The 27,565-nt window shown below is 41.0% G+C and overlaps 3 protein-coding genes across 5 annotated transcripts in view; 2 read left to right on the forward strand and 1 right to left on the reverse strand.

The window, feature by feature from the left end:
• The first annotated feature begins 26 nt into the window (after window positions 1-26).
• Window positions 27-11,576, forward strand: creld1b (cysteine-rich with EGF-like domains 1b). The gene is made up of 11 exons (XM_083768946.1): window positions 27-230; window positions 642-778; window positions 1,199-1,281; window positions 4,326-4,440; window positions 4,609-4,696; window positions 5,140-5,319; window positions 5,641-5,736; window positions 5,841-5,924; window positions 7,329-7,424; window positions 7,536-7,676; window positions 9,534-11,576. The coding sequence occupies exons 2-11, from the start codon at window positions 659-661 to the stop codon at window positions 9,752-9,754; spliced, it is 1,224 nt and encodes a 407-aa protein (XP_083625072.1). The 5' UTR covers window positions 27-230; window positions 642-658; the 3' UTR covers window positions 9,755-11,576.
• A 685-nt stretch (window positions 11,577-12,261) lies between these two features.
• Window positions 12,262-16,366, reverse strand: mbd4 (methyl-CpG binding domain protein 4). 3 transcript variants are annotated; one of them, XM_083768939.1, is made up of 8 exons: window positions 16,301-16,366; window positions 15,910-16,187; window positions 13,862-14,685; window positions 13,664-13,729; window positions 13,355-13,489; window positions 13,082-13,231; window positions 12,868-12,971; window positions 12,262-12,726 (listed from the first exon to the last, which is right to left on the reverse strand). In XM_083768939.1, exons 3-8 carry the CDS (start codon window positions 14,670-14,672, stop codon window positions 12,652-12,654), a joined length of 1,341 nt encoding a protein of 446 aa, XP_083625065.1. In that variant the 5' UTR covers window positions 14,673-14,685; window positions 15,910-16,187; window positions 16,301-16,366; the 3' UTR covers window positions 12,262-12,651. The 3 variants fall into 3 exon arrangements, with proteins under 3 accessions (XP_083625065.1, XP_083625063.1, XP_083625064.1); XM_083768937.1 differs by having other exon boundaries at window positions 15,873-16,187; XM_083768938.1 differs by having other exon boundaries at window positions 15,873-16,221; window positions 16,301-16,337.
• Window positions 16,367-16,529: 163 nt separating this feature from the next.
• Window positions 16,530-27,565, forward strand: part of ift122 (intraflagellar transport 122 homolog (Chlamydomonas)) — a 54,035-nt gene continuing 42,999 nt past the window's right edge. Inside the window, exons 1-11 of the mRNA XM_083768906.1 lie at window positions 16,530-16,665; window positions 18,429-18,495; window positions 19,669-19,753; window positions 20,311-20,389; window positions 20,492-20,568; window positions 20,841-20,907; window positions 21,003-21,149; window positions 23,377-23,452; window positions 25,312-25,503; window positions 26,355-26,493; window positions 26,998-27,200. Of these exons, the coding sequence (XP_083625032.1) occupies window positions 16,607-16,665; window positions 18,429-18,495; window positions 19,669-19,753; window positions 20,311-20,389; window positions 20,492-20,568; window positions 20,841-20,907; window positions 21,003-21,149; window positions 23,377-23,452; window positions 25,312-25,503; window positions 26,355-26,493; window positions 26,998-27,200 (1,191 nt within the window). The 5' untranslated portion in view covers window positions 16,530-16,606. The remainder of the gene's footprint in view (window positions 16,666-18,428; window positions 18,496-19,668; window positions 19,754-20,310; window positions 20,390-20,491; window positions 20,569-20,840; window positions 20,908-21,002; window positions 21,150-23,376; window positions 23,453-25,311; window positions 25,504-26,354; window positions 26,494-26,997; window positions 27,201-27,565) is intronic.

A 27,565-nucleotide genomic window follows, 5' to 3' on the forward strand; every position in this document is an offset into this window, starting at 1 on the left:
CAGCAGCTGCAAAGACAGACGGAGAGAGAGAGGAGCGACTAGAAGCCTCTCGTTTTACTGTAGCTTTTAGCAGACAACGTCCCTCTGCGAAGTGGCTAATACGTGGCGACTAACGGGATATTACTGTGGCATAAAATGGAGGTTAACTTATGTTTATGATTGTTTGTGCGAGGAGGTGCCACCACGGAACCAGAAGCAGCAGTCGATCTGCCACTAACCGCATATTCCAGGTAGGACCAGGCGAACTAGCAAGAGAAAAATAACAAAGCCCAGTTAATTAAACGACTTAGTTAATTGCCTCTTGCGATGATTTACAGTTCTTTATTTCTGAGTTGATTAAAATCAATTTTAAAAGACATTAAAACGTGGCTTGTTTGTGGTTGTAGCAGCAGCAGCACACGCTAGTAGCTTCTTATTGACCTTAGCTAGGTGCTAAAACTGTCTGTTCTTGGTACTGATGCTGAGCTGGCTGAGGATGCATAGATGGAGCATCCCTGAGACCCACTTGATTTGACTATAGGACTTGTTAACTATCTGCAAAAAATAATGCTGTTCACATAATATTCACTCAAAGGAAATCATTATAATGCATTATTCTAACTAGTTATTTACAGCTGAAACATTTATCTTTATCATTTCAGGAATTGACTAATCAGACATGTGGTGGTGGTCGTGGCCCTTCCTGTCTGCCTTTGTACTCCTGTCAGAGCTCTCGGTGGTGAGGGTTCAGACAGCACCATGCCAGACCTGCCGAAAACTCACAGAGAATTTCATTAAGGTACGACATATGTAACTCCCGGGATTCTAACTCGGGCCTCCCGTGTGAAAGTCCAACATCTTAACCACTAGACCAAAGGGATATCCCTATGGACCGGGGGAGATATTAACTATTGAGGCCATCAGTCAGAGGCGCTGAGCCACTCTGCTACACTCACCCCCCCTTTGACCTCCTCGCACGGGGAAACCCGATGCGAGTCACGGCACCAATGTAACACCCGGGATTCGAACTCGGGCCTCCCACGTGAAAGTCCAACATCTTAACCACTAGACCAAAGGGATATCCCTATGGACCGGGGGAGATATTAGACTATTGAGAATTTGAGACCATCAGGCAGAGGCTCTGAGCCACTCTGCTACACATACAGCACTTACATTTAATGCTTGTATTGTTCTAAGTCATTATATTTACACTCTGCAGGGCTTGGAGAGAACAGCCAATAAAAACTTTGGGGGCGGAAACACAGCCTGGGAGGAGGAGAAGCTGGCTAAGTATGCCCGCAGGTAAGACTATTTGCTATTGGAAATTTAGTTTTGGGCTTAATCCTTTGGTTCCCAAACTTTTAAACTTGAGTTGAGACCCAAAAGAGACATTTGTTGTCTCCCTGGGACGCACAAGTGAAAAAGACAATCTACAAGCTCACAATGCAAATGTATTAATGAAATTATTTATTATTATTTTTAAATTTGTATAAAAAAATCACACCCGTGTGAAGTGAGGGGCACTCTTATCATAATACATCATCTCTTTCGGACCAATCACAATTTTGTCCTCACTTTTGTTTTGTCATCAATGTTTGTTTACACAAATACTCAAATCTAGTCATAGGTGCCAGGTGGTGGTAGCAAAACAATGTGTGTTTACACAAACCCTTAAAGCTTGCGCCCTCGAAAACAAATGAAACTAGAACTGCACTCTGTCGAGTGCATACTTGCTTGTTGCACACTAGTAGGCCATAAATGGCCAACTAGTGCGCAAGCAGAGCGCGCAAGTTTCGACCGCTGTAAACTGTGAAATCTCAGTATCTCTGTGAAGGAACGTTTGAAATGTCTAATTATTAGTTGTAACTATTTGCTACCTACCTACTTTATGCATGTAAACACCTAGTATTATTAAGTATGGTTCAAGTTTCTATCTATATAAGAAATACAGTTTTATCAATTTAGAAATATTCTGGATCCCTTTTTAGTTTTTCAAAGAAAAATAAATCATTGATATGTGATGAAAAAAAGGTATATAAACTGAATTAAAATATGTTATCACGTATACAGTATAATAATTTTATTATTTATTGTAAATTGTCAATTGTTAAATGTATTTTGTAGTTACATACATAACTACATACATATACACACCATGTAATCTGGTCCCAGCAAATTGTGCCTGATTTGCTGGGACCAGATTACATGGTGTGTATATGTATAACTAGCTCTCAATGATGACGTTAGACCTTTAATCCACATATTTCTTACGTCATCATTGAGAGCTAGTTATACATATATGTTACGAACCACGGTCCTTTTGATTATTTGTTATTTGTTTAAGTATAATTATTATTTATGGTGGCTACTAAATTAATTATAATTAATTAATAATTATAAGTTTGGTATTTGTTATTATGTTTTGGGGCATGTAACAAGTTGTATTTCTTTTGCTGCAGTACTCAAGTGAATGCTATATATATATGTAATTTGTAAGTTGATTAGTTGATTAGCGGTATACTGTGGTTACTTTGCGCCAAAAACCGTCCCAGCCAACCCGCCACTTTTGATGCGTATGAAAATAAAACAACAAATTGTGCCTGATTTGCTGGGACCAGATTACATACATGTATACACAGGAGCATTACCTTTAATCCTCCCAACACTAAAACATATCGTCATTACGTCACCATCGAAAACCAATTACACTCTGGCTGTTAGGTTCAACTGGAGCCACAAACCACCAGGAAACAGGATTTTTGTATTATCCAGTTTTATTAGGATAATAAAGGTTGACATTGATCAACTTTTGACATTGACATTGATGATGATTGCCTTGATGGTTCTATAAATAAACAAAGGAAATAAAATAGTTATAGTATCTTTCTACATAAACATCAAACCATAGTATAGTATGCAGGCCCTTAATCATATATTTAATATTGCATATTATTCAAATAATATTTACCCATATATCTAGAAAGTTCACAATATAAATCAAAACACCAATACAAAAGATAATCCACATCATTGGGGATAACTTACATTGATACAAGATCAAAAGACGCATTGGCAAACATCTGCATGCACAGAGCAAACACAAAGGTGGCTGTGCATGTGTTTAGAGACAAGGGACAAGTGAGCATCATCCAGGCCTGCTTTATTGGGAGGAAGTGAGATGGAGGAAGTGAGGGAGGCAGTGAGGCACTGCCACAAGTCCTTCCTGAGCCATTGTGGGGTCTCCTTGTGGAGCGGAGGGAAACTTGCCCTTTACAGTTTGTGACACTGGCATTGGGTCCTTTAATCCACATATTTCTTACGTCATCATTGAGAGCTAGTTATACATATACTATATATATATGTAATTTGTAAGTTGATTAGCGGTATAGTGTGGTTACTTTGCGCCAAAAACCGACCCAGCCAACCCGCCACTTTTGATGCGTATGCCAATAAAACAGCAAATTGTGCCTGATTTGCTGGGACCAGATTACATACATGACCAATTACACTATGGCATTGGGTCCTTTAATCCACATATTTCTTACGTCATCATTGAGAGCTAGTTATACATATACACACCATGTAATCTGGTCCCAGCAAATTGTGCCTGATTTGCTGGGACCAGATTACATGGTGTGTATAACTAGCTCTCAATGATGACGTAAGAAATATGTGTCGGGCGAAACTATTACTTGCGCGCTCTGCTTGCGCAAGTAAATATAGGCACAATATAAAAGGGTCCCACTGTGGGAAACACCGATATAGAGGCCCTATTATCAGATAACATATTACAATAGTACGATGTACGTTGATGCACTGGCCTGATAAAATTGAATGCGGTTAGTGAACTGGTCTTTTCCAGGGCATCAAAAGGCTCAGCTTTAAGCATCACAAAATTAGGCCATACAAAAAGTGTGTGGAGGACATGGTAGGGCACATTATGGACGGTGTATGCTTAAAGGAGAATCTAGGTACTTATTCGTGGATAGTAGTCAGTTGGAGCAATAGAATACAAAACTCTGATGCTGGCATTCTAAGCTACCAAAGGTACGGCTCCCCCATTTCTTGCAAGTATGATCAAACCCTATAAACCCTCCCGCACACTCAGATCAGCCAACACAGGGAAGCTGGAAGTATCCTCACTAAAAACGCCGGGACAACGCTCCACACGTCCCAAACTCTTCTCCCTTCTGGCTCAAACTATGGAATGCACTTCCCATTACAATCAGAACTGCAACCTCACTCCCGAGGATAGATAGATAGATAGATAGATAGATCTGAAAATGCTGCATAATCATTTCAGTATAGTTTTCTTTAAATTGCTAACTGTTAGTCCTGTGTTTTAGTGAGACTCGTCTTCTGGAGATTGTGGAGTCTGTATGTGAGAAAACAGACTTTGAATGTAACCAACTGCTGGAGCAGATTGAGGATCAAGTGGAGACATGGTGGTTCCACAGGCAAGTATAAAATAATGCCTCATATCACGAACAAAACTATATATCATGTATGTCATCATTGATAGTTTTTTTTATGTTTTACTGTTAAAACAGTACAGATTCTTTACATTTAAGGTATATTTCACATTCATGGTGATATAATTATGATTGTTTTGTTGTGTCGTGCAGACAGGAGGAAGCCCCAGACTTAGTTGAGTGGCTGTGTATACAGGAGCTGAGAGTTTGCTGTCCACCAGGACGCTTTGGACCAGACTGCACAGGTTTGGAATTATACATTGTTCATGTTTATTCTAGGGGTTTGAAATTTTGAATGTAGCAGGGCCACAATTGGCCGTGTTCAAGGGGGGGAAGCCAGACAGAGAGGGCAATTTCAAAACCAAAAGTACTTAATATGCAAGATACAGTTCACACGAGTGTAAGAAAACATTGGGGTGTAATATCACAAATTATTCTTGAACTGATTCTCAAGCATGCATACATTATTTTTGTTGAAGTTATACTGAGTAGTATATTGTCACAACTGTACAAGTGAGAAAAGTAATAAATGTCATTCTTCATCCCCAAACTGTTCTCAGCAACGGGGTAAAGCTAATTTACTACATTTACGCCACTTGTCTGTATAGCATTGCATATCGCTGCACTTGGTGTGCATTTGTAATGTTATGGTTTTGATTCCATGCGGTTGCCGTTTTGAATGTTCCAGAGTGTCCGTCTGGCCCACGAGGAGTCTGTGGAGGTTTGGGCCGCTGTGAAGGGGAAGGTACCCGCTTGGGAGGTGGAGAGTGCGTCTGTGACCCTGGATACTCGGGTCCTCTGTGTCAGGGCTGTGCTGATGGCTACTACAGAGAAGAGAGTACCAACCACAGTGCAGGAGCCTGTGCAGGTATTCATTCACCAACTCATTCAGTTCTTCACATTTGGGGTGTAACAGTTAATTTAACTATGCGTTGTGAGGTTGTAGATCAGCTGTCCATTTTTGCTCAACACAGTATAAAATAAAGTATTAAAGTGGGCTTTTGTGGTTAATCAGACTAATCTATTTAGTTGATTCTAAAATAATCAATTGGAATTATTTGAATTAAGATAATTGACAGTTTTAGCACGTCATTTATAGGACCTTTTCTTCCAGCTCGCAGCAGGATTGCCTCAAGCCAAGACTAAGGAACTGACTCTTGCCTTTCTCTCTTTTTTTGATCATGTGTAGCTTGCTACCACTCATGTAGGAAATGCACAGGTTCACAAGACTACAAGTGTCGGGACTGCAAATCAGGCTGGATGCTCCATGACAACAAGTGTGTGGGTGAGTGAGTCCTGCCCGAAATGTCACATGTTAAACACAGTTAATGGTTTTGTCTCTGCTCTTGGCATTTTTGTCGCTTAACTTTCCCTGCATGCCTCGTTTAGATATCGATGAGTGCGGCACAGAGCTGGCCCGCTGCCCCTCTAACACCTACTGTCACAACACAGATGGATCATATGAGTGCAGAGGTAAGCTCCATTGTCCTGTAGCCACGTGACTTACTGCTCTTGTGTCTGTGTATTTATACTGCCCTCTAAAGTCCAAAGTTACCACACCAATGAATCGAGACGTTTGTAGCAGCAGTCTGATATGTTCCGTTGCACGTCGGCGCATGCAGGCACATGTCGCTGCATTGTGTTGCAAGTGATTCAATTCAAAGGAGCTTGCTTGGCATGAGAAAACCCTAGTTTCCTGTGTGTGTGTGTGTGTGTGTGTGTGTGTGTGTGTTTGATTGATTGAAATATTTATTAACAGTTTTCAGAATTACAGTACATTTCAAGCACAAACTCAATACAAAGACTGTTAACTGTGAGTGGACGACCCAATTAAGCATTACACTTGTTTACAACAGGGTCCACATTGTTCAATTCATCAATTGATGAGTGTGTGTGTGTGTGTGTGTGTGTGTGACTGTGTGTGTGTGTGTGTGTGTGTGTGTGTGTGCGCGCGTAATCATTGCTGTGGAAATAGATATATGTTGCAGCTCCACGCACCTCTGCGCTTGTGTGTGATATGTTAGGAGTTGCATGGCCTATCACTGGTGTGGTTTGGGCCTTATCTATTGTACACACTATTAAGCAAGCAGAGGTGACAGAGCAGAGGGGGCACGGTGGCACAGTTGGTAGTGCTGTCGCCTCACAGCTAGAAGGTCCTGGGTTCGATTCCCGCTCGGGGCGCTGTGGGTGCTGGCGGCGTGTTTCCTCCTCCGCGTCATCAGTGCCCATACCCGAAGGCGGGGTTGGCGAAAGGGCCTTTCTGTGTGGAGTTTGCATGTTCTCCCCGTGTCCCCTAGGGTAGGTACCCTCACAATAACATGCAGTAATCCTTGTCTCTAAACTGCCTCCCCTTGGCCAGCCGGGGCGCCTGATGGAGGGGAAAGGAACTGGTTGGAATAACGTGTTCCTTCCACGCGCTACGTCCAACCAGGGAAACTCCCCCCTGTCAGGTGTAAAGGAGCAACTTGGACACTCAAGCATGAAGGAAGCATGAGTTAAGTTCGTTGCTCTCCCCAGGTTGGCGGAGGGTGGGCGGAGGGTGTGTAGAGCCCAGGATCACATTAGATGATTGACACAGGGGTGAAAAATGGGTTACAAAATCGTGGGATTAAAAAATATATTAAAAAAAGAGGTGAACAAACAATATGACAATATTTGTGTTAAATTGGCGGTAGATTTATCATTTTTATTTAAAGGGTTGCACCTGTCTGACTAGCATTTTCACATAGATGTTTTTTAAACTGGTTGACATGCAAGCTGACTTTATGTACTGTACATGCACTCTTCTATCATAAAATCACAGGTTCACGAGGGAGCTGCTATGATTGTTGTTTTTTTGTGGCTAAAAGCTAATCTTTCTGCTCTGCTTGTATGCAGGCTGTGATCAAGCATGTGTCGGGTGCATGGGCAGTGGTCCAGCCCGCTGCAGGAAATGCTCCCGTGGCTACCGGCTTAAAGGAGCCAAGTGTCTTGGTAAAGGATCACTTCTTTTGTATTTATTACTTGTTACTCCTTTCTACATTGCATTGCATGTTCTATCTAATTCTACTAATACAATCTTTCTTCCTTGTTTTGCTTTCACAGACATAGATGAGTGTAATGAACGTGCAATAGCTTGCCCAGGGCTGAATGAGGCCTGCATCAACGAGGAGGGTTCATTTCACTGTGACTGTGCTGAGGGCTTCATCCGAAGAGATAGCATATGTGTGGAGAACAAGCCGAATGGTATGTTAGTCAGACACACACACACACACACACACACACACACACACACACACACAGCTCTGAGCCACAGTTGATAAAACTGTAGGCTACTCTGTAATTATTGCCTTCCCAAAAGTATCACAGTATTTAGTTTTAAGGGGTGCGCATCACTCCGTATACATATGTACTGATTCTAGAAATGGCTTATTTAAATTGATAATGAAAAATGAAAGTCGACAAATATGAATACATTTAACTAACCCAGTTCTGTAAAAGTGGTTTTCAATTTTGTACCACACGCCAAAGTTGGATTAAGTAGTATACCGTGCGTATTTACGCTATTTATTTTAAATAGTGTAAACATAAATTATACAAAATGTGTTGTACATGACAAAGCAACTCTATGGCCCTCATTTATCAACCGTGCGTACGGCAAAATATGGGTGCACGCCGAAATTACCGACATTTTCGGCATTTACCATTTCCGACAAAGCTTGAAATTGAACTTGAGTAGGACAAAAAGTCACGTCTGGTCGGGAGCTGTCGTACGCTTTGTCCTCGGCTGTTTTTCTGTCGTACACAAGCGGAGCAGCATTGTCTGAACTGCTGACACGCTGTCACAGGCATCTAAACATATGTTTTCACTCCTAAAATGTTAATATAAAACGGTATTTCCAACTTTACAAGTAATTAAAATTGCGCAATTAAAAACAATAACATGTTTACAATGTATTAGTTTGTGCTATAATCAAACAGTGCTTTACTGGCCTTGTTATGCGAGCGCACTTGTGAGATGATTTGGGAGCGCATGCATGCGGTGATACATCACTGTGATATTATTTAAAAAAGGCATAAATGGACTGCACGCCTTTATTTCCAAGTGACAATGACAAGCATACAGCTTGCCTATTTGCAATTGTAGCATGCTTAATCATTCAACATTTAAATAAGTGCTTTGACAGTTCAGATAAAAGCGAGATCATTTTCGGGGGTCGGGAGGACGGGACCGCGGCGTGCGTCGCCAACACATACCAGCACACATGCATGTGGCAAGCCTTAATTCATCCATTATGTTTATGATTCGTTCAATGATCAAATCACTACATAAACGTTGATTATGACTGCCTTGACGACATGATAGCCTATCTCTCATGCAGGCATATCACTCACCCACAGGACTTATCACAGCAGTGCGCAGTCTAGCGCCTTCGCCGTGCACTGCTCACGAATGATTGAAATTAATATAGGACAGCCCACAAACGTATTCCATTCATGGCGATGCGATGTCAATGTGTCATGTAGGTGCGTGCGTGCGTGGACATGACAGCAAGGCAAGCGAGGTGAGAGGGAAACAGACAAAACATACAACTTTATTTAATTCATGCAGGTGTTCGTTCTTTATTTATTTAACAACACCCTAGTTGGGATTGCAAGTTGCGTGTGCGGGTGTGTGTGTGTGTGTTTGTGTATGAGAGTCAAAGAGGGGGGTGAGGCACGGGAGAACCTTTTTTTCCCCATGTAATTTCCGCATGTATTCATGTCGCAAAAACGAGGGCGAGGCTTGATTTCATAGGGCGTGCCAGATAGATTTCAGCCGTCACATTTATTAACGTCAGAACGAAATTAAGGAAGGATCAGCTGTTTGCGATCACTTTATAAATGCCGTGGCGACGTTGGTGTACTACGAAACCTGCACTCGAATCTGTGGCAGATTTTACACTCAATTGATAAATGAGGGCCTAAATCTAAAGTTTATCCTAACCTACTTCTTGATTGCAGTACATTCCTCCCCTGTCAAACTGCTGACAACTTTCTAGACTTTGCCGGTAAACTTTAATTTGCTTTCTTGCTGGTAAACTGCTTTCTTCATCCCCTCAGTTGATCCAGATAAGGGCCTTTTTGATGACATACCAGAAGACGAGGTCCTGGTACTGCAGCAGATGTTCTTTGGTGTGGTGATCTGTGCACTTGCAACACTCGCCGCCAAAGGCGACATGGTCTTCACTGCCATCTTCATCGGGGGCGTGGCTGCTATGGCGGGATACTGGCTGACGGAGAAAGGAGACGCCATATTGGATGGGTTCCTCAAGGGACGCTAAATCCTCTCTGTGATCCAAGGTTTCGAGCGAAGAACTTGGAATGGGAGCCAAGAAGGGTAGAGAAGATTCCTGTGGGACAGGAACGTATTTCTGCAATGCTAGCCTACAAGGGATTTATTTGCAGGTTTGGAGAAGTACTGAATAGTTCATATTCATAGTTTTATGAATACTGTATATGTAGAAAGATTAAGAACTTGAAGGCAAGAAATCATAATGCGAGAGTGAGGTCATATAAGGGAACTGAGCTATTTGAGCCAGGATTCTTGAAGAACGGACACTGCTGCACTGATAATGGAGCTGAACTTGATTCCCTACCTTAGCGTCCTTGGAAACGGGCAACCGCTTTGAATGTTATCAACCGATAATCACCAATATGTTCTTATCAAGACCAATGGATGAGTATGGACTATGGACAACGCGAGTAGGCGACTAGGAAACGCGGAAGTGAATGTACTGCCGCTGAAGTGAAAACATTGTGAAACTGCGCTATACAACAGCTTCACTTTGTGTTTACTTACGTGGCTGGTTAAGACTGAGGTTAGGGTTAGTAGTCGGACAGCGTGCCAAATGCAACGTCGGACAATGGCTGACAACATCAATATGTAGGAAATGTCCATACTGGCTCCATTGCATGGTCTTGATAAGGGCTGCCTGATGACGGAGATTAAATCATATTAAATCATATGATAACATCTGAAACCGCTAAAACGGGCTGAACCACTTAAACCCTAGCGTTGATATGCAGGGGTGAACATTCAGCAAAAATAACAGATCTACAAGCTCATAACTTGTCGTAATGTGACACGTTGTGAGCTTATAGATCAGCACATTTTCTGTGTGGAAAAAGGAGGGTACAGTATATAGGGTTTAAATGGTTAAATTAATAAGACCTCAGCTGATTGTTAACCAAGTTATGCATTTGTGCGTTTCACACAACCAAAATGTTGCTCAAGAAATGATGTCTTCTTTCTCTCACACACCTGAGAATTTGTCACATCCATGTTTCATTTATTCTATAGGATAAGTATTAAGTAGGACAGAGCCAGGTCATTAAATCCTTCGGCTTGCTGCTATGGATATGAAGCCCAAGATATGCAAGGAATTTAATCATTCCCACCACTTACTCCTGACAAATCTATTGGAAACACTGGTATTTATCCACTATACCACTGGTCAATCTATTTGAAACACTGGTATTTATCCACTGTACCACTGGTCAATCTATTGGAAACACTGGTATTTATCCACTATACCACTGGTCAATCTATTTGAAACACTGGTATTTATCCACTGTACCACTGGTCATTTTATGTCTGTTATGATTTTCTACCCATCTACTTCTGAGAGATTGTTCCTTTGGTCTGAATGCATGAGAATAGGATTTGCAATGAAGGTCATGTACTGCCTTTTATTTGTTCATTTCTTCGTCTGATAGGCATGGAACTTTGGAAGACTGAATTTAACTGCTGCTTCAGTGCTTCTGCTTCATCACTACTATTTTTTTAATGGTTTTAGAAACTATGAATTTATGCTGTGGATAAAATGTCAATCATCAAAACCATTTGTTTTATTTTTAACTTATTTCTACTGCAATATTTTAGAGAAGTATTGATATATGCTGTTTTGCTACATGCAAAGTTTAAGAAATTCTACAAATGAAATATTTAATATCCGTCCATCTTTTTTTGTTTTGTCAGTACATTTCAGACTGTGTCAACCATGAAAATGCTTAGTCAACACTGTATTTAATTATCATTCACTCATGTTATTTATTTATGTTGAGCTTTGTTTGCACTTTCAATAAAAGTAGTATTGAGAATAATGCTCTGGTTTTGGAATGTCTGTTGGATTCATTTCCGAGGGTCAGGTGACAGTTTCTTGGTCGTAGGGTTGTAGCCCCCCATTAACTGGAGTGGAACTCCAGTTAATGGGGTTGAGTCGTAGTCGTTCTGTCTCTTTCACAGCCTCCAGGGAACGCACTAATGCGCTGTCCTTACATCTCTGCTCCATTAGCTACACACACACACACATACACACGATGAGTGAAAACCCGAACATTAGCTTATCAATGTAACATGAGAGCAGTCTGCATCAGAGTACAGATTAGATTCCTAGCCTGGTTTATGCCAGCATAAATCAGGTTGTCACTGTCACTGTCCTGAGTGGAGGTAGGGTGTGCCAAAGGCACTTGAATTCTCAATACTCAAACATTTTTCCAATAGCAGGAATACTCAAAATACCCAAAATACTCCAAATATCGAAACAGAGTCCTTCGATGCGATCAATTGTTTTATTCACCTTTAAGTGTCCAGAGCAAAACAAGAAGTGGTGTCCCAGCAAACAAATATACTATTTACAACAAGAACTGGCCAAGGTTTCAGCCCTACTGGCAGTGGCAGGTTAGCACGGCTTACTACTTTATTTCACATTGTGTATATTCCTGTATTCATCCTCCCTCCTGCTAAGGTTTAAAGAGGGTTGTGTGTGTCTTACGTGTTCTTTTTATTATTTGTTTGTCGTCATTTGTTCCTTTTTTTGTTTCATTACTATCCACTAGTATTCTCTCTATTATTATTATTATTATTATCTAGTTATATGCTGCATAAGTGACAAATTAACCCCTCTTGATTCTTGAAATGAATATATGTACATAGATACATCAATACATGAATAACATTTTGATCATAACGAGATTTATAACTATAATAACTCAAACCTTATACAAAAGTATAAAAACATATTTAATCAACATTGCATAAAATTACAAAGAGAGGCAAACACTACCTCTAGGTATTCAGATGAGTTCAAAATGACATAATTGTTGGATTTGATTTCTTCTGCAGTGATATAACTCATGCACACTTGTCTCTTGAAAGTTTGTCATCCGTTATCACGTTTCAGATTCCAAGCTGCTCATGGTTCTCCCACAGCCAGGCATGATATTTGTTTAACTTGTGATCTTTTGGAATCACCTTTAATATAGATACACAAAAAGGGAAAATATTTATTATAAATTAATAGTACATGGTATAGTTAGTAAGCATTAGTAAGTCCTTCACACTCGGACGGCATCATGATTGGTTTCCAAAGCAGTGTATTCCATTTGCACTCACCTCTCTCCATTCTTCCACATAGAAGATCCTGTAGGAATCATTGCCGTACTTTCCAATGCCATGCAGCTCTATGGGGTACCGCCACTGTTTAGTGAGATATTCCTCTGTACAGAAGGACAGTGACTGTGAGATGTTGTCATGTCAAAATGACATACCGTACATCCATATAAATTACATTTCAACTCAAGAGTAAAGGCATAAGATAGGAATTCACCAGAAAAGCGGATGAGTGTCTTTGCTCTGAGCTCTTTTAAACCCAGTGGCTGTAGAAGTTCAGATATGGGCTTCCAGTCCGCCTGGCGGGTTACCTCTGCAGATGGGTAACGCTCAAAGAAACGCCACAACATGGGAATTGCCACCTTACCTAAAAGTTTTTAAAAGATGTATGAGATTGTATGAGAAAGAATACTTGTTGAAAGAATGAGTATTGCATGTGTGTGTGTGTGTGTGTGTACAAGTTTGATTGCATGTGTGTTGGTCTCATCACCAGTGGTTTTGTTTAAAAAGATGGTAGCCACCAGAAGCTTCCAACTGTCATGGAACAAGGTTTCCTGTACAAGGTTGAATGGGGACCTGGGAGGAGTCCACTTCTTGAATGCTTTTCTCCTGGGGGGACTCGGGCCTGTATACAGGTGGAAGACATGTCTTTATAAGTCACACACAGAACTTCCCATCATCCTACAAAGGCCACAGGTGATTAATAGGCATACTTACGACATAGCAAACAATGGATTATCAATGTCTCATGTTTCAAAGAACCATGTACCGGCAACCATGTAACTCAGTGAACTATTACCATCTCTCAGTGACTTCCCACGGAAATAAGGACTGGTTTTCCGGTTGTCTCCCAATAGTTTGGAGTCTGGGGAGAAACAATTACATATTTAGCATGTAGATCTGTTTCAAAATCATGAAAAGTATACACACAAAGGACGCATATTTTATGACTGAAGTCTAGACAGAGCTGTCAGACTGCATAGTGGACTATACTCACAAGTCTGGGAATCTCTCATGGGTGAACAGTGCCCACTGCTGGTGTCAGGCGATACGACCTCTTCTGAATTCCTCTCACTGTCAGCATCAGCCTCCAGGTCTGCAGGAGGCTTCATGTCACCATCTTCCTGACTTTTTATGTCATCATCTGCGCTCTGCTCAGCCTCACTGTCGGTGGCAGGCTCAACAGTCAGTAGTGGGGCCGAAGGCAGCAAGACAGCCTGTGCATCCTGTTGACTGGTATGCGTGTTCTGTGGGCCAGCGGGAGTGCCCAGTCTGAGTAGCTTCTCTCTCAGCAGGCCCCTCCACTGACTGCTTTTCTCCAGGTTAACATCCTCCACTGCTGTTGAAGAAGACAACTGAAGAGAGGTCTGCGCGCTGCAGTCAATTTCCTCACTAGAACCGTGAAACAACTGCGTGTCCTCCTCTGTTGTGATTTTTTTGCTACGATCTTTCTTTCTGCTTATATTTCCCTCTTTGATGTCACATTCGAGCAAAGGAGAACTGTCCGTATTGTGCTTAGCCATGATGCTTTGTCCTCCTGTAATGTTCTTCTGCTTGTGGGATGCAGAAGGGACACTTTTGGTTTTACTTGGAGGTTGGTGGTCCAGTATTTCAGTATCTTCTTTCGTTCTCCTCCGTCTATGTAGCCCTTCTTTCTTTCTCAGACTTGTTTTTTTATTGACGCATAGGAGTGGTGGATCTGTGACACTGCAACGCTTGGTTTTAGTGAAATCAAAGAGATCTATCTGTAGGTCCTCCACTCTGTCTTTTAAAAGGAATGCTTGCAGAGATGCTCTGGACCGGAACATCTGCCCCTGGGGACTTTAACAAAAGAGTGATCTGTATTAGCAATTTTGTTGTACTGACCAAAATCAATTTGCCATTTAAAGGGGAATAACAAAAAAATTCAACATTTTACTATTTCATTAATATACTGAGTTGTTGTGTGGAAATAATAAAAAGTCCCCCGCTCAACCCCTGGTTCACAGAAGTAATTTCTCTATGGAGAATAACATGATGTCATCTTAAAATCATCTCATATAAGCATTGTGGTCCAAAAATAAACAAAGTGTCTCGACTAAATTGTCGGGGAGGTGGCTCTGTGTCGTTTACGACCGTCAGTCACTCATATTTGATACTGTCTGTTTCTAGCGAAAATGTAACTAATTCAGCAGCAGTAACATTAGCATTTTCTCTCAGTCAGTTGGTTCTTCATATCCATATGAGTGAAACAGCCAGGATAACATGTTTATTTTTCAAAAACAGTTATTTTATGAGGCGAATCCTCCCATGGGGATTATAAATAAAAAGTACATGAACCCGTGGACTTGCGACCTCTACCGATATTGACGTCAGACTTCGGTGCTCTATTCTGTGTTGCGTAGAACTGGAGGGCTGAAAAAAAATCAGTAACAGTATGATCGAAGTACATCTTTGTGATGTCACTGAGATGTACTTCATAATGTTACTGATTTTTTTCAGACCTCCAGTTCTAGGCAACACAGAATGGGGGGACTTTTTATTATTTCCACACAACAACTCTAAGGTATATTAATGCAGTGGTTACCAAAGTGGGGTCCGGGGACCCCCAGTAGTCCTTGAGGGAGTTCCAGGGGGTTCCCAGCTAAATGATAGCCAAATGGACCCTTATGGGTCTGTAACTCTGAGTGTACAAATGGACCCGTTTGTACACCATCAGAGTTAAATTAACATGTATTTTACTATATAAATTGGGGGTCCCAGAGATAGAAATTCCATTAAATGGGGGTCCGTAGCCTAATGCAGACTAGGGGGTCCTTGAAATTAAACGGATTGAGAATCTCGTAAAAATCTTCTCTTATGGGGGTCCCTGGCATATCTTTTCAAAAGGGGCTCCGCAAGCTAATTAGTGTCAATGTGGGGGTCCTTGACGTGAAAAGTTTGGGAACCACTGTATTAATGACATAGTAACATTTTGAAATAAGCCTTGTGAGCTAAACATTAATTAACTGCAAACCTCAGAGAGTCACCTTGTAATGTAGACGTCTTCTTTGCCTGCTGACTTACCAGTTTTACGCTGCCTCAACACTCTTGTCCAGCCTGGGGGCATTTTAGAAGACTGACCTTCATCATCCTTATTGTGACTTTCTGTCTCTCTGTCTTCTTTGACTGACTGAGCATCATTGAGATCCATATTTTGAGATGATCTCAAAATGGATCTCAATAAGATCTCATCTGTGTAATTAACAGTGATGAAGTTCTCTGATAATCTGATCTGTGCCATTGGCAAAATGAGTTCCAGCAGTCAGTAGCAGCAGTCATCTCTTTAGGAATAGAATGTCCATCTATGAATGGAAAGGAAAACACGGCATTGTCGCTCTGCGATTACATTGATATAATAGCACGAGGATCACAAATCCAAGGTGTCTCAAACATGCATCATTGCATCTGTTTTTACCTGAATTATCCAGTCTTTCTTTATAAATCAAGCAAGGTAGAGCAAAGTTGGATGTAAACACAGTTCATCTGGTGCTGCTGCAACATCCACCGAACGTAAACAAAGGAATGACGTCATGACGTTATGGCGCGTAGGGCGTACTGTAATATAATCTATGCTAACCACGCCCCACACAGGAAGTAGCAGAGCGGAGTCTGCGCAGTGGCGACACATTGAAGCCCAGAACAGAATGACAACTGTGAGCTAACTAAAGCAACAACAAACCTGTTGAAAACACACCAGGATTATAACCTAAACATTATCAGCATGAGAACCGTTCCCACGTGGATAGACAAAGTGCACGATCGTGATAAAGTTGAACAATGGTAAGAAAGAACATCTTTATTTGAGGTCAACAGCCATGCATGGGGATGCTGCGATGTGTGGTTAGCAACGGCCGTTGCTATGTAAACTATTGCTAGCATGGGAAATGAAATGCTCATCTACCCTTACATGATGCGTATTGCGTTAATACTGTGTTACATTCAATTCAATTCAAAGGAGCTTTATTGGCATGAGAAAACAAACGTTTACATTGCCAAAGCAAGTGTCACAATACAATAAAAAACTGTTGAAAATGGGGAGATTATATACAGTTGGAGGGGGTACAGCATTTCGTAAACAGAGCTATGTCACTTTGCATCGTTATGTACATGTTATAACAGGGTATGATATGAAGTTTTTTTTTTAAACAAATAGACCTTTTTTGCATCCACTTTGGGACAAATTGCAGCATTTTTCTCAGGACTATAGTATACAGAAAACTCAAAACATACAGTGGTGATAATGGCGTTGTGACTGGCCTCATATGTTGTATTTGTGCCTGCCATACATGGACATTTTCACTGGCAAATAGAGGTAGAGCGTTAAGCTACAGCTACACTGTCGTTTACTTTGAATAAAGCTACAGATAGCTGCAGGTTGGCAGTATGCTCTGCTGCAGGATACACAGGACGTACGTGTTCGCTTTGCAAAATACTAACTGGACACAGCTATTTAACTTCAGCCATGTACTATAGAAAATATAGAATATCCCATACGAATATTTAATGGTATATCTGAAAGCTTGCACACTTTTATAATAAATACATTTCCTTTTTGGACCTTAATATGCTCCACCTTAAGCCGTTAAAAATAAATAAAAATGACAGACGCTTTTGAAATGGTGATTTGCCAGCTGGGTAGAATGCAGACATCTGGATCAGAGTAATAGTGCTTTGAATAATTCTCACACATTTTCAACACTAAATCTCTACACCCTCATTGTTTTTACACTGTACCTGGCTGTACACAAAATATGTTTGTTTGTTTGTATGTATGCTGCTGCACCACACTCTAAAGTCAAAACTAAGAGGTGTAGAGACTGAGACATGCAATTAATTGCAGAAACTGCTCCTTGTGAAGGAGTATGTATGCACTAACTGACTGAGCCACCAGGCAACCCTTTACTTAACTACTCAATGTGTTCAGGCTTTTACAGAGGCACATTCTACTGAACCCCTGCTTATACCCACACACATAGCGACTGCCTACACCCCAGCCACACCCCAATACCCTAGCAACCACCTGTTACACCCCAGCCACTTATCAATACCCTAGCAACCACCTGTTACACCCCAGCAGCCATTTAGTACACCCCAGAAGTAGAAACCACATATTACCAAAGCAAAACCCTAACAACCACCTGTTAGCAACACCCTAGCAACCACTTGTTACACTCTTATCAACCACATTTAAGCACCAACTACAACCTAACACCCGCACAACTGCCCAACATGCTAATAGACTCTGTAATCCACCTTCAACACCCTAGCACCAGCAACAGCATGCAATACCCAACAACATCCTAGTAATTGGCTCATACATTCTAGGGACATCCTAGAAACCGTGTACTGCACACTATCTTTTTCAAGGCAACAACCAAATTCCTTGTATGTAAATATGCTTGATATAATGAATTATTCTGAATGATTAATTGTTTTCTGCTTGCCTTGCCTACAGAAAATGGAAGCTCAGAATGATATCTGTTTGTGTGATTATCATTGTCTATCAAGATATAATATAATTCCATTGTCTTCCAACATCCCAGTATTTACGACCTTGCCTTCAAGCCAGATGGCAGCCAACTCATTCTTGCTGCTGGAAATCGTGTTCTGGTAAGACTGGCTTTTAAACAGTGGTGTAAAATTAGAGTACGGTAACTAAGTACATTTATTCAAGCACTGTACGTAAGTTCAACTTTGAGGTATTTTCTTTTACTTTACTGGAGTATTTCCCATTTTCAGTACTTTTCAGTACTTCTACTCCAGTACATCTCAGAGGCGAATATTATACTTTTATTCCACTACAATTATTTAAAAACTTTAGTTTCAAGTTACTTTGCAGATTTAGATTATTATTACAACACATACATTACCCACTTCAGCCCTATATATGTACATTTCAGCCATTTAAAAATAGCCAATCTACAAGCTCACAATTTGTCGCGATGCAACACATTGTAGATGTTGTAGTGTTGTCGACTACAACACTACAATGTGTTGCACGCCTAAAGCGAGTCCAACTCAAGACCAAGTACGAGGGGGGGGGGGGGGGCGAGTCCGAGTCGAGGCCGAGTGTGGGAGGGGGTCGAGTCTGAGTCAAGACTGAGACCAACGGTACAGAAAACATTGAGAAAGCAGGCAGGCACGTCAGCTGCACTCCTTTACATAACAAGATAGCTGTCTATAAGTGCCAGACAGCTCTCTTATAATGTAAATGTGATTGGGCTCCTCATAATATGAGTATAATACATTTATTGATGGGTATTATACATTTATTTCATTGCATTGTAGTGACTCGTTGGGGGAAGAGTCCCGAGTCCCTTGGTCCGAGACAGAGTCAAGTCCAAGTCAAATTTACCGTAAGGGCGAGACCAAGACGACACCAAGTCAATTAAAATGTGGCCTCGAGACCAGGCTCGAGACGAGTCAAGGACTCGGGCACTACAACACTAACACATTGTGAGCTTTAGATCTGCTATTTTCAAAATATTTATTTAATGCATTTTATACATTTGAAAACTTGTGAAATGGGACATTCTGAATAATGGGTACTTTCTACTTGTGGTAAGTGTCAAAATTTCTTGAAGTACTTTTGTACTTTTACTCAAGTAAATTTTGAATTCTGGACTTTTACTTGTAACAGAGCATTTCTACACTGCAGTATTGACACTTTTACTTAAGTAAAGATTGCGAGTAATTTCTACACCACTGCTTTTAAAATGTAATATATTGTCCTCACGGAGGGGTTAATGAATGCCTCAATCATCATCTCACTCCTCTTCACAGGTGTACGATACAGGAGAGGGGACTCTTATTCAGCCCCTGAAAGGACACAAGGACACGGTGTACTGTGTTGCCTACGCGAAAGACGGTATTTTGCTAGTTGTTCCATTGTACATTTCAGAGTGCAGGGACAGCTGTCGTCTCACACAATGCTGCATTGTTCCCAGTGTTGATTTTGTCGACAAAATGTTTTCGGTGACTACCTTTCTTCACTGACAAAATCTAAATGAAAACTATGCTATGATTGATGACTAAAACTAAGACTAAATATATTGACAATTTCGTCAACAAATAAAAACTAGACTAGTGGACAAGAGATCCAGTATAAGTCATTTTACACTTGGTTGCATGCTGAAAATAGCAGATCTACAAGCTCATCGCAGAGCGACATATTGTGAGCTTGTAAATCGTCTATTTTCAACAAGTGAAAAGTCGGTCATTACGACTGTAACAAGGCCCACCGAAATACATTTTAGTCGACTAAATCAACTGTAGATTTAGTCGACTAAAATCTTATGATATCTAGTCGACTAACACTAAAACATTCCAGGTGACTAAAATGTGACTAAAACTAAATGAAAACTATTCAAGAGACTAAACTAAAATCACAATTTGCTGTCAAAATGATTGTTCTGCACTCTGCAGGGAAACGATTTGCGTCGGGGTCCGCAGACAAAAGCATCATCATCTGGACATCCAAACTGGAGGGCATTTTGAAATACACGTAAGGTTCTACCTTCACACATGGCTGTAGTGTTACTCCGTGCTCCATGGTCTTTCTTCAATTATTCTTTGTTTTGTTTCTCTTCTATGTCTGTATCTGTAGACACAATGACGCCATCCAGTGTGTTGCGTACAACCCTGTCACCCACCAACTAGCCTCCTGCTCCTCTGGGGACTTTGGTGAGTATATTTCACTATATTTGATCTACAAGCTCACAACGTGTGATGCGGCACTTTGTGAGCTTGTAGATTAGTGGATTAGTTATTAGTTGTCATTACGATCCGCCATAGTCTGCTAAACAGATCAACGTGGGGTGAAATCACATCCACTCCACTCCTCTACAGCGGTCAGAGACTGTGGCGGCTGGTGTTCTTCAGATTGCTTTTTGTTTTTTTACTTTTTATAGTTCTTCCTTGGTGCACCAGCTATGAACATACTATACTTGTTTCAGGTCTGTGGTCTCCAGAGCAGAAATCTGTTTCCAAACATAAAGTGAGCAGCAAGATAACATGCTGTGGGTATGTACAATATACAAGCCTGCTTTTGGTTATGACTATCTGCTACTTCACAGACCCTGTACTTTACCCTGACACATTGTTTTCTTCATCTTCAGATGGACAAACGATGGCCAGTACCTGGCCCTGGGCATGATGAACGGAGTGGTGAGCATCCGGAACAAGAACGGGGAGGAGAAGGTTAAAATAGAGCGACCAGGAGGTTCCTCCTCTCCTATCTGGTCCATCGCTTGGAACCCTTCAAAGTTAGTCTTTTCTAAGCTATCTCCAGCATAATTGATTAATGAATTGATCAGTTAATCCAACTTTTATTTATATTCGAGAAAAACAAATTGACAAACAAGTGACTTCTTTTTCAAGTGTGCCAAGTTTATAATGGAGATAAAAACGTAAAATAATGTAGCATAACCACATACTGAACTAATGCTTGAACTAATGTTTGTGTAATGAATGGTTCTTTAAAGTTTTATTGATCACCAGTCACCAGGATTTGTTAATCGTTTTCACACATGCATTGAGTGCAATTGAATGGCCCAGTTAGGACCAACAGGTGGCAGTGACGTTCTGTGAGAGAGCAGATGACAAAGCCTTGGATGGGAGCTCCTTTTGGGGACTGTGCGCTTCCTCTTTGAATCCTTTTACAGCCAGAGCAGAAACGGAGAGAAGGGTTAGCTAGAGTAGTGGCTCTGATTGTGGTTTTCTGGCTATATCGAGTCTCGATCCCCATCTCTCCAGCTCTTCAATAATAAAAAAATAAATGTTCAGGTGGGTTGCAAATTTTCAGCCATTCAGGAGAGAGTACCCATTCATCAGCTTAATTCTTATTGTGTTCCAATTCCCATTTTGTCTACTTATGTTTTGGCGTCGTCACTTCATTTCACTTACTAATACTAATCTGAGTTCTCTATCCTGACATTGGTTTCCCGACCTGAAAAATCTCTTTCAAAACGTATTAAAAGAATTGCCATGCCGTGATGCATTGTGAGCTTATAGATTGGCTATTTTTGTATTCGTCATACAAGTAAAGGGACATGTCTCAAAAACAACGCTATGCATGCGTGCGTGCGAGTTGTGTGTGGGGTCTTAGCTTTTTCCGATGGGGGTCTCCAGGAAAAAAAAGTTTGAGTAGAGAATATGGGACAGGTGTGTGGATATAGAAGTTCCCACACACAGTTTTTCACAGGAGTTTATGTGCACATAGACAGCAGGTGCTGGGTTAAGTGCAACGCATAGTTTGAAACAAGCAGATTCTGTACATCAAGCCAAATCCTGACTTATTTTATGAATACAAAACTAGACAATATTTTGATTCATGGTAGATCTTTGCCAGGTCAATTTAAAACACCTGTTCAGTCATTCAAAATACATAGACTTCATCGTCACAGGTGGTGCTAATGTAAACATTGTTGTGATCATAAATAACGTGGTGAGAATATATGCAGTAGAAAAAAATGGACGAACTTGTTATACCGATTTGAGTGATGTATGGATAAAATATGTACAAATGTACAGAAATGTGTTTTACCAAAATCTGCCTCATGGTGGCGCGATAACCGGCAGATGTGGCATTTCTTCCTCGGCCTTGTGGGAATGTGTGTGCATAATTTCACGGAAATCGCATGCTGTGTTAATGATTTTAGGCATTTTGTTGGAAATGGACAAATCCTGCAAACTTTGGAAGGCAATCTTATTTTTTAAAAATATATTTTTTTGAGAGAACCCTGTCCACCAAAAATAGTGAAAATAGCCGATCTAAAGATGATGGTTGCAGCCCCAATAGACTCGACGTACCCCTCACCCTGAGCACATATTGTGGAACAGTAGCAGGGAAAAAACTCCCTCTTAACTGGAAGAAGCCTCAGGCAGAAGCAGGCTCTGTTGGGCAGCCATCTGCCTTGACCAAGGTGGGGGGAGAGATGGAGAGAGGAGAGAAAGATGGAGAGAGAGATACAAGCATCAGCAAAAAAATTAGAACAGGTGTTTTAAATTGACCTGATCCAAATGTTGTCTGACTGCTAGTGTTCAGTAATAAAGTATGTATGTTATTTAGACAGATGGTTCATAGTTTAGCTGGTATTCTAGTCTATTTCAGTTTTAGGAACCTCCACGGTTCTTTCTGCGCTCTTATTTATGTGATTATTTACTTTATTTATTGACAAGAGTTCAATAAACGCTTGTAAGTTGCTCTGGATAAGAGCGTCTGCTAAAGTCCTACATTGTAAATTGTATATTGCAACTTCTGCTGGAAAGCCTCTCAGATTGAAACCACTCCAGACACATGAGTTACTATAAAGGCAGAATGAAATGTGTAAAGATCAGTGAGGAAGACAACAGGAAGACAAATCGGATGTTAGGTTTGGGAACGTTACTTGGAAAGGAGATAAATCATCATTATGTCAGCAACGAATGTGTTCTAAATATGCTGCAGCTGTCAGAAACTCACTCTAAAGCCATTATGATATACTCTCCTAGGGATGAGCACAATGACATTCTGGCTGTCGCAGATTGGGGTAAAAAGTTGTCCTTCTATCAGCTCAGCGGAAAGCAGGTGAGTGACAATACACTACACATTGAAGGCTTACATACTGTAAATAGGTTTGATTTGTAAAACAAAGAAGGGGACATTTTCTTAAGGGGACACCACTTAAAGGAGCATTCAGTGATTTGGGTGATTTGGTAACAAGATGTGCACATGCACACACTACAGTGGGGGGACACGCATGAGGCCAACAGCACGAATACCAAAGAAAATGCATGTATTTAATTCAGTCTTACCAGAAGTAGGGATCAAATATATCACCGGCCATAACATTTATTTATTTTTAAGTTGCTTGATATTATATTATATTAGTTATTTGTTTCATTATGTTGTTATTTTCTGTAATAATGTAAAGTCTATGCATAAAATAATTCATCATTAGAAAGACTCCAGATGCAGGGACGTGCGTTTTCAGTGAGTTTAAGATGGAGTTTGAAGTTGAATGGGCGTAGACAGGAGGGCTGTGTCTGATCAAATGAATATCACATATCTAAATATTGAATCAACGAACTTAAAAACTGTCTGGGGTGCACACAAAAGCCAGAGTAGATGTGAAAATGAGACCAGAAGTGTTTTTAAAGTGAAACTCACCTTTAATGCATTTACAATATGTGACCACAATTGGTTTCTCTTTACATTATGAACATGGAGCTGTGCCACTATAAACAGCTTAAAGGGGCCTGTTGATGACCACAGGAAGACAGACCTCATCCTGAGGAGGGAATTAGTGATTGGATAAATAATATATAATTTGCTCACGACACTATAGCAACAAGGAGCAATATCATTTAATAATCCCTCTGTCCAAAACATACGGTAGTTATAACACTTTACAGAACTTTAAGGCCTGAATTTCCACTTGTAATCAGGCTGTCAAGGTTTATTGGAACCACAACATTGCATTGGAAGTGATCATGTTCAGTTTTTAATAATGGCGGCTCTCCCTCCCCCTTCCTCCCCTCCCCTCGGGCAATACCGTAATTACAGGAAAATATGCACCCTTCATTACTCTGCCACGAGACCTTAGGCTCATACATTGTCACTAGCCCATTTATCTGTTTAACTGAACATGCTGTTTTGATTACAGTGCTTAGAATAGGCCATAATAAAAGAAAAGAGCGAGTCCAAACTAAGTATGGACTGTCAGGCGATTCTTTTCCTGCATGAGGAGAAACAGATGCACCCGAGTTGAGAAACTGATATGACGTTGCTCAAATGGACCTTGAGTTCCAGTACAATACAGCCTTCTTAGAAGTGGGAGACGGTTGCCTTTCTTTAATCTCTCTTTTAGTCAGGATTTCAAAAGGATTGTTGAATTTGTTTTGGGACTTTGATGTCCATTAGGCATAGGCAGATGGTGGACAGTGTTGGACCAGACCCCTGGTCCGTAAATAAGTGAAAGAAACTGGTTGTTTTAACCATTTCAATCCTATATACTTAATTTTCTAGGGTTTTTTTTTCCCTCTGCCTTTTCTTGCCATTATTGATTGTTAACATTAGTTAAGTGTAGAGAGACAGGAAACAGGGAGAGAGAATGGGGGAGTGACATGCAGCAAAAGGTCCACCCGGCTCCGGGATCGGAGCTGGGGACTCGCCATCAATCATCAGAGTCTATGTGGTATGCGCCTTAACCAGTTGGCTATCAGCGCCCCCAAACCTATATACTTGGTTGACCGGAGTTCCCCAGGGCTCTATACTAGGCCCTGTGTAGCTGTTTTTGCTCTACACCTATCTATTGTTTATTGTTTATTACTATGCTTAGAGATCAGCTATTTCTGATCCTATTGTCCAGCTATTGTCCTGCCCAGAATAGGGACGCTACGGTTCGTGACGTTTGGTTAATGCCCACTTCTCTTTGTGCCTACCAGATTTGGAAAGACAGGACTCTCACCTACGACCCGTGCTGCATCAGCTACTTCTCCAAGGGCGAGTACATCATCATGGGCGGGTCGGACCAACAGGCCTCCCTCTACACAAAAGACGGGGTGCGGCTTGGTACCATCGGAGAGCAGAACTCCTGGGTGTGGACGTGTCGCGTCAAGCCCGACTCCAACTATGTGGTCGGTCCCTCGTCTTTTGGAGACATAAAAAACACGTCCAGTAAAAAGTGCTCTAATGCAAAACAGTCATGGAATGCAGACGCACAGTAAAAGCCTCAGTGTTCATTTAAAGTCGCAATACGTAACTTTTATCTCTTACCCAGGATTTGAAGCACGGTCCCCCCGGGGCGAGCGTTGAAATGTCTGCTGCTGAGCTAATACAGAAAGCCTGTTTGGGCAAAGGATTAATTGCGTTTTGAGCTTCATACAATACCACTTTGTCAAGTCAACCAGTAGTGGTTCTACCTGAGCACAGGATTTTACATTTCTCAATAGAATGGTAGACAACCACCACAGTTGTTATCAAACTTCAGTACACCCTTCCCTGATTTCTGAATCCAAGTACCCCCCCCCCCCTCCTATTTTCACCCACAGTAAAATAGGCCTATATTGTTTCCATTTTCCACTTTCTTTCATATACTTTGCTCTACCATACAGGTCAAAATTTAAATGTATTCGCAAAAATAAGTTATGGTTTGGCGCTTTAACTCATTTGGTTACATACAAAATGATAAATTAACACTGAGGAAAACACGGTGCACTTGCTATCAACAGTGCCTGAACAGTGCAGGTATGTGTTTGTGTTCTCACCAATGAAGCTACACAAATTCAGCGTTATATTACTAGAGTGAAGACTATAATTGTCTCACATTGACTGTAACACCTCTCTGAGTCTTCTCTTTTCACCATATTTTACTGGAAGTGGTAAGGCATAGGGGTAGACAGGTCTCTAACAACGGGAACATTGTGTCACTCTTAGTCTTTTCTTAGAGGTGTTAATGGGATGTTCTCTCGTCTCGTCTCATGTCTAGGCGGTGGGCTGCCAAGATGGGACCATTGCTTTTTACCAAATTGTCTTCAGTACGGTTCACGGCCTGTACAAAGATCGCTATGCCTACAGAGACAGCATGACCGATGTCATTGTCCAGCACCTCATCACCGAACAAAAAGGTACACTGTGTTTTTCCGGGCTCGTTTTCAGAGAATTTAAGATAACGACAGTATAACGACATTTTTGAGGTGTTTGAAGGCGCTGTGTTCCACTTCTAAATATGATAATCCTAATCTATCTGTGCAGTATGCACTGTGCAGTTTGTGTAAATCTCTTTTTACATTTACAGTATATTATATGTGTTGTGTAATTTGTATGTGCATTTGTTTGTGAATGCAGTCCTAAGAAATCAAGGAGCTGAGCAGTATTCAATAAACTAGACAGATGCTGTCTCTGAAACCTTAGTGTAGGTCAGGCAGGGTGTACAGTACTGTACATAGATATATAATAGCTAATAATAATAGATGTATAATAGATTCTATTATAATTATTTTCAATGCATTTTTAAGTCCTAAGAAAAACTAATTACAGCGAGGAGTGGCATTCGATTTGGGTATAGTTGCTTCACATGTGTGACCCTAGTCTACTCTCTCCCACCCTCCCGACCCTACCTTTACCCGCAGTGAGGATCAAATGCCGCGAACTGGTGAAGAAGATCGCCATCTACAGGAATCGTCTGGCCATCCAGCTGCCAGAGAAGATCCTCATCTATGAGCTGTACTCGGATGATTCTTCAGACATGCACTACCGCATCAAGGAGAAGATCTGCAGGAAGTTTGAATGCAACCTGCTGGTGGTCTGCTCACAGCACATCATTCTCTGTCAGGTAGAGTGACCAGACGTCCCGGTTTGGCCCGGAATTGTGTCCGGTTTCAAGCTGGGTGTCCCGAATTCTGACACATTACAATTTAGGCATTTAGCAGACGCTCTTAATCCAGAACGATTTACAGTAAGCAAGAACAACACATTCTAAACACATAATAAATCAAATACATAGAAATAGTCATCAGGGATCATAAGCAAGCCGAGAGCCTAACATCCGTCTAACAGTATGAAACTATCTAACACAATAAAACTATGAGTATACGCTATAGAGTGCTATGTCTACATAAAATGCTATCTAAATTACATACGTTTAGCCTTTGCATACACCTGTAAGGTCGTTGAGGCTAGTGCAAGTGCTACAGCAAG

Source organism: Protomyctophum parallelum (assembly GCF_964188405.1).
Source record: "Protomyctophum parallelum genome assembly, chromosome: 7".
NCBI lineage: Eukaryota > Metazoa > Chordata > Actinopteri > Myctophiformes > Myctophidae > Protomyctophum > Protomyctophum parallelum.

Excerpts from the sequence above, each read along its gene's own strand:
- creld1b (XM_083768946.1), top strand. The coding sequence starts at position 659 with ATGTGGTGGTGGTCGTGGCCCTTCCTGTCTGCCTTTGTACTCCTGTCA. Across the intron at positions 1,282-4,325 it reads CTGGCTAAGTATGCCCGCAG|TGAGACTCGTCTTCTGGAGA; the intron begins GTAAGACTATTT and ends CCTGTGTTTTAG. Across the intron at positions 5,925-7,328 it reads TGGATCATATGAGTGCAGAG|GCTGTGATCAAGCATGTGTC; the intron begins GTAAGCTCCATT and ends GCTTGTATGCAG.
- mbd4 (XM_083768937.1), bottom strand. The coding sequence starts at position 16,126 with ATGGCACAGATCAGATTATCAGAGAACTTCATCACTGTTAATTACACA. Across the intron at positions 13,730-13,861 it reads CATGAGAGATTCCCAGACTT|ACTCCAAACTATTGGGAGAC; the intron begins GTGAGTATAGTC and ends GTTTCTCCCCAG. Across the intron at positions 13,232-13,354 it reads CTTTTTAAACAAAACCACTG|GTAAGGTGGCAATTCCCATG; the intron begins GTGATGAGACCA and ends AAAAACTTTTAG.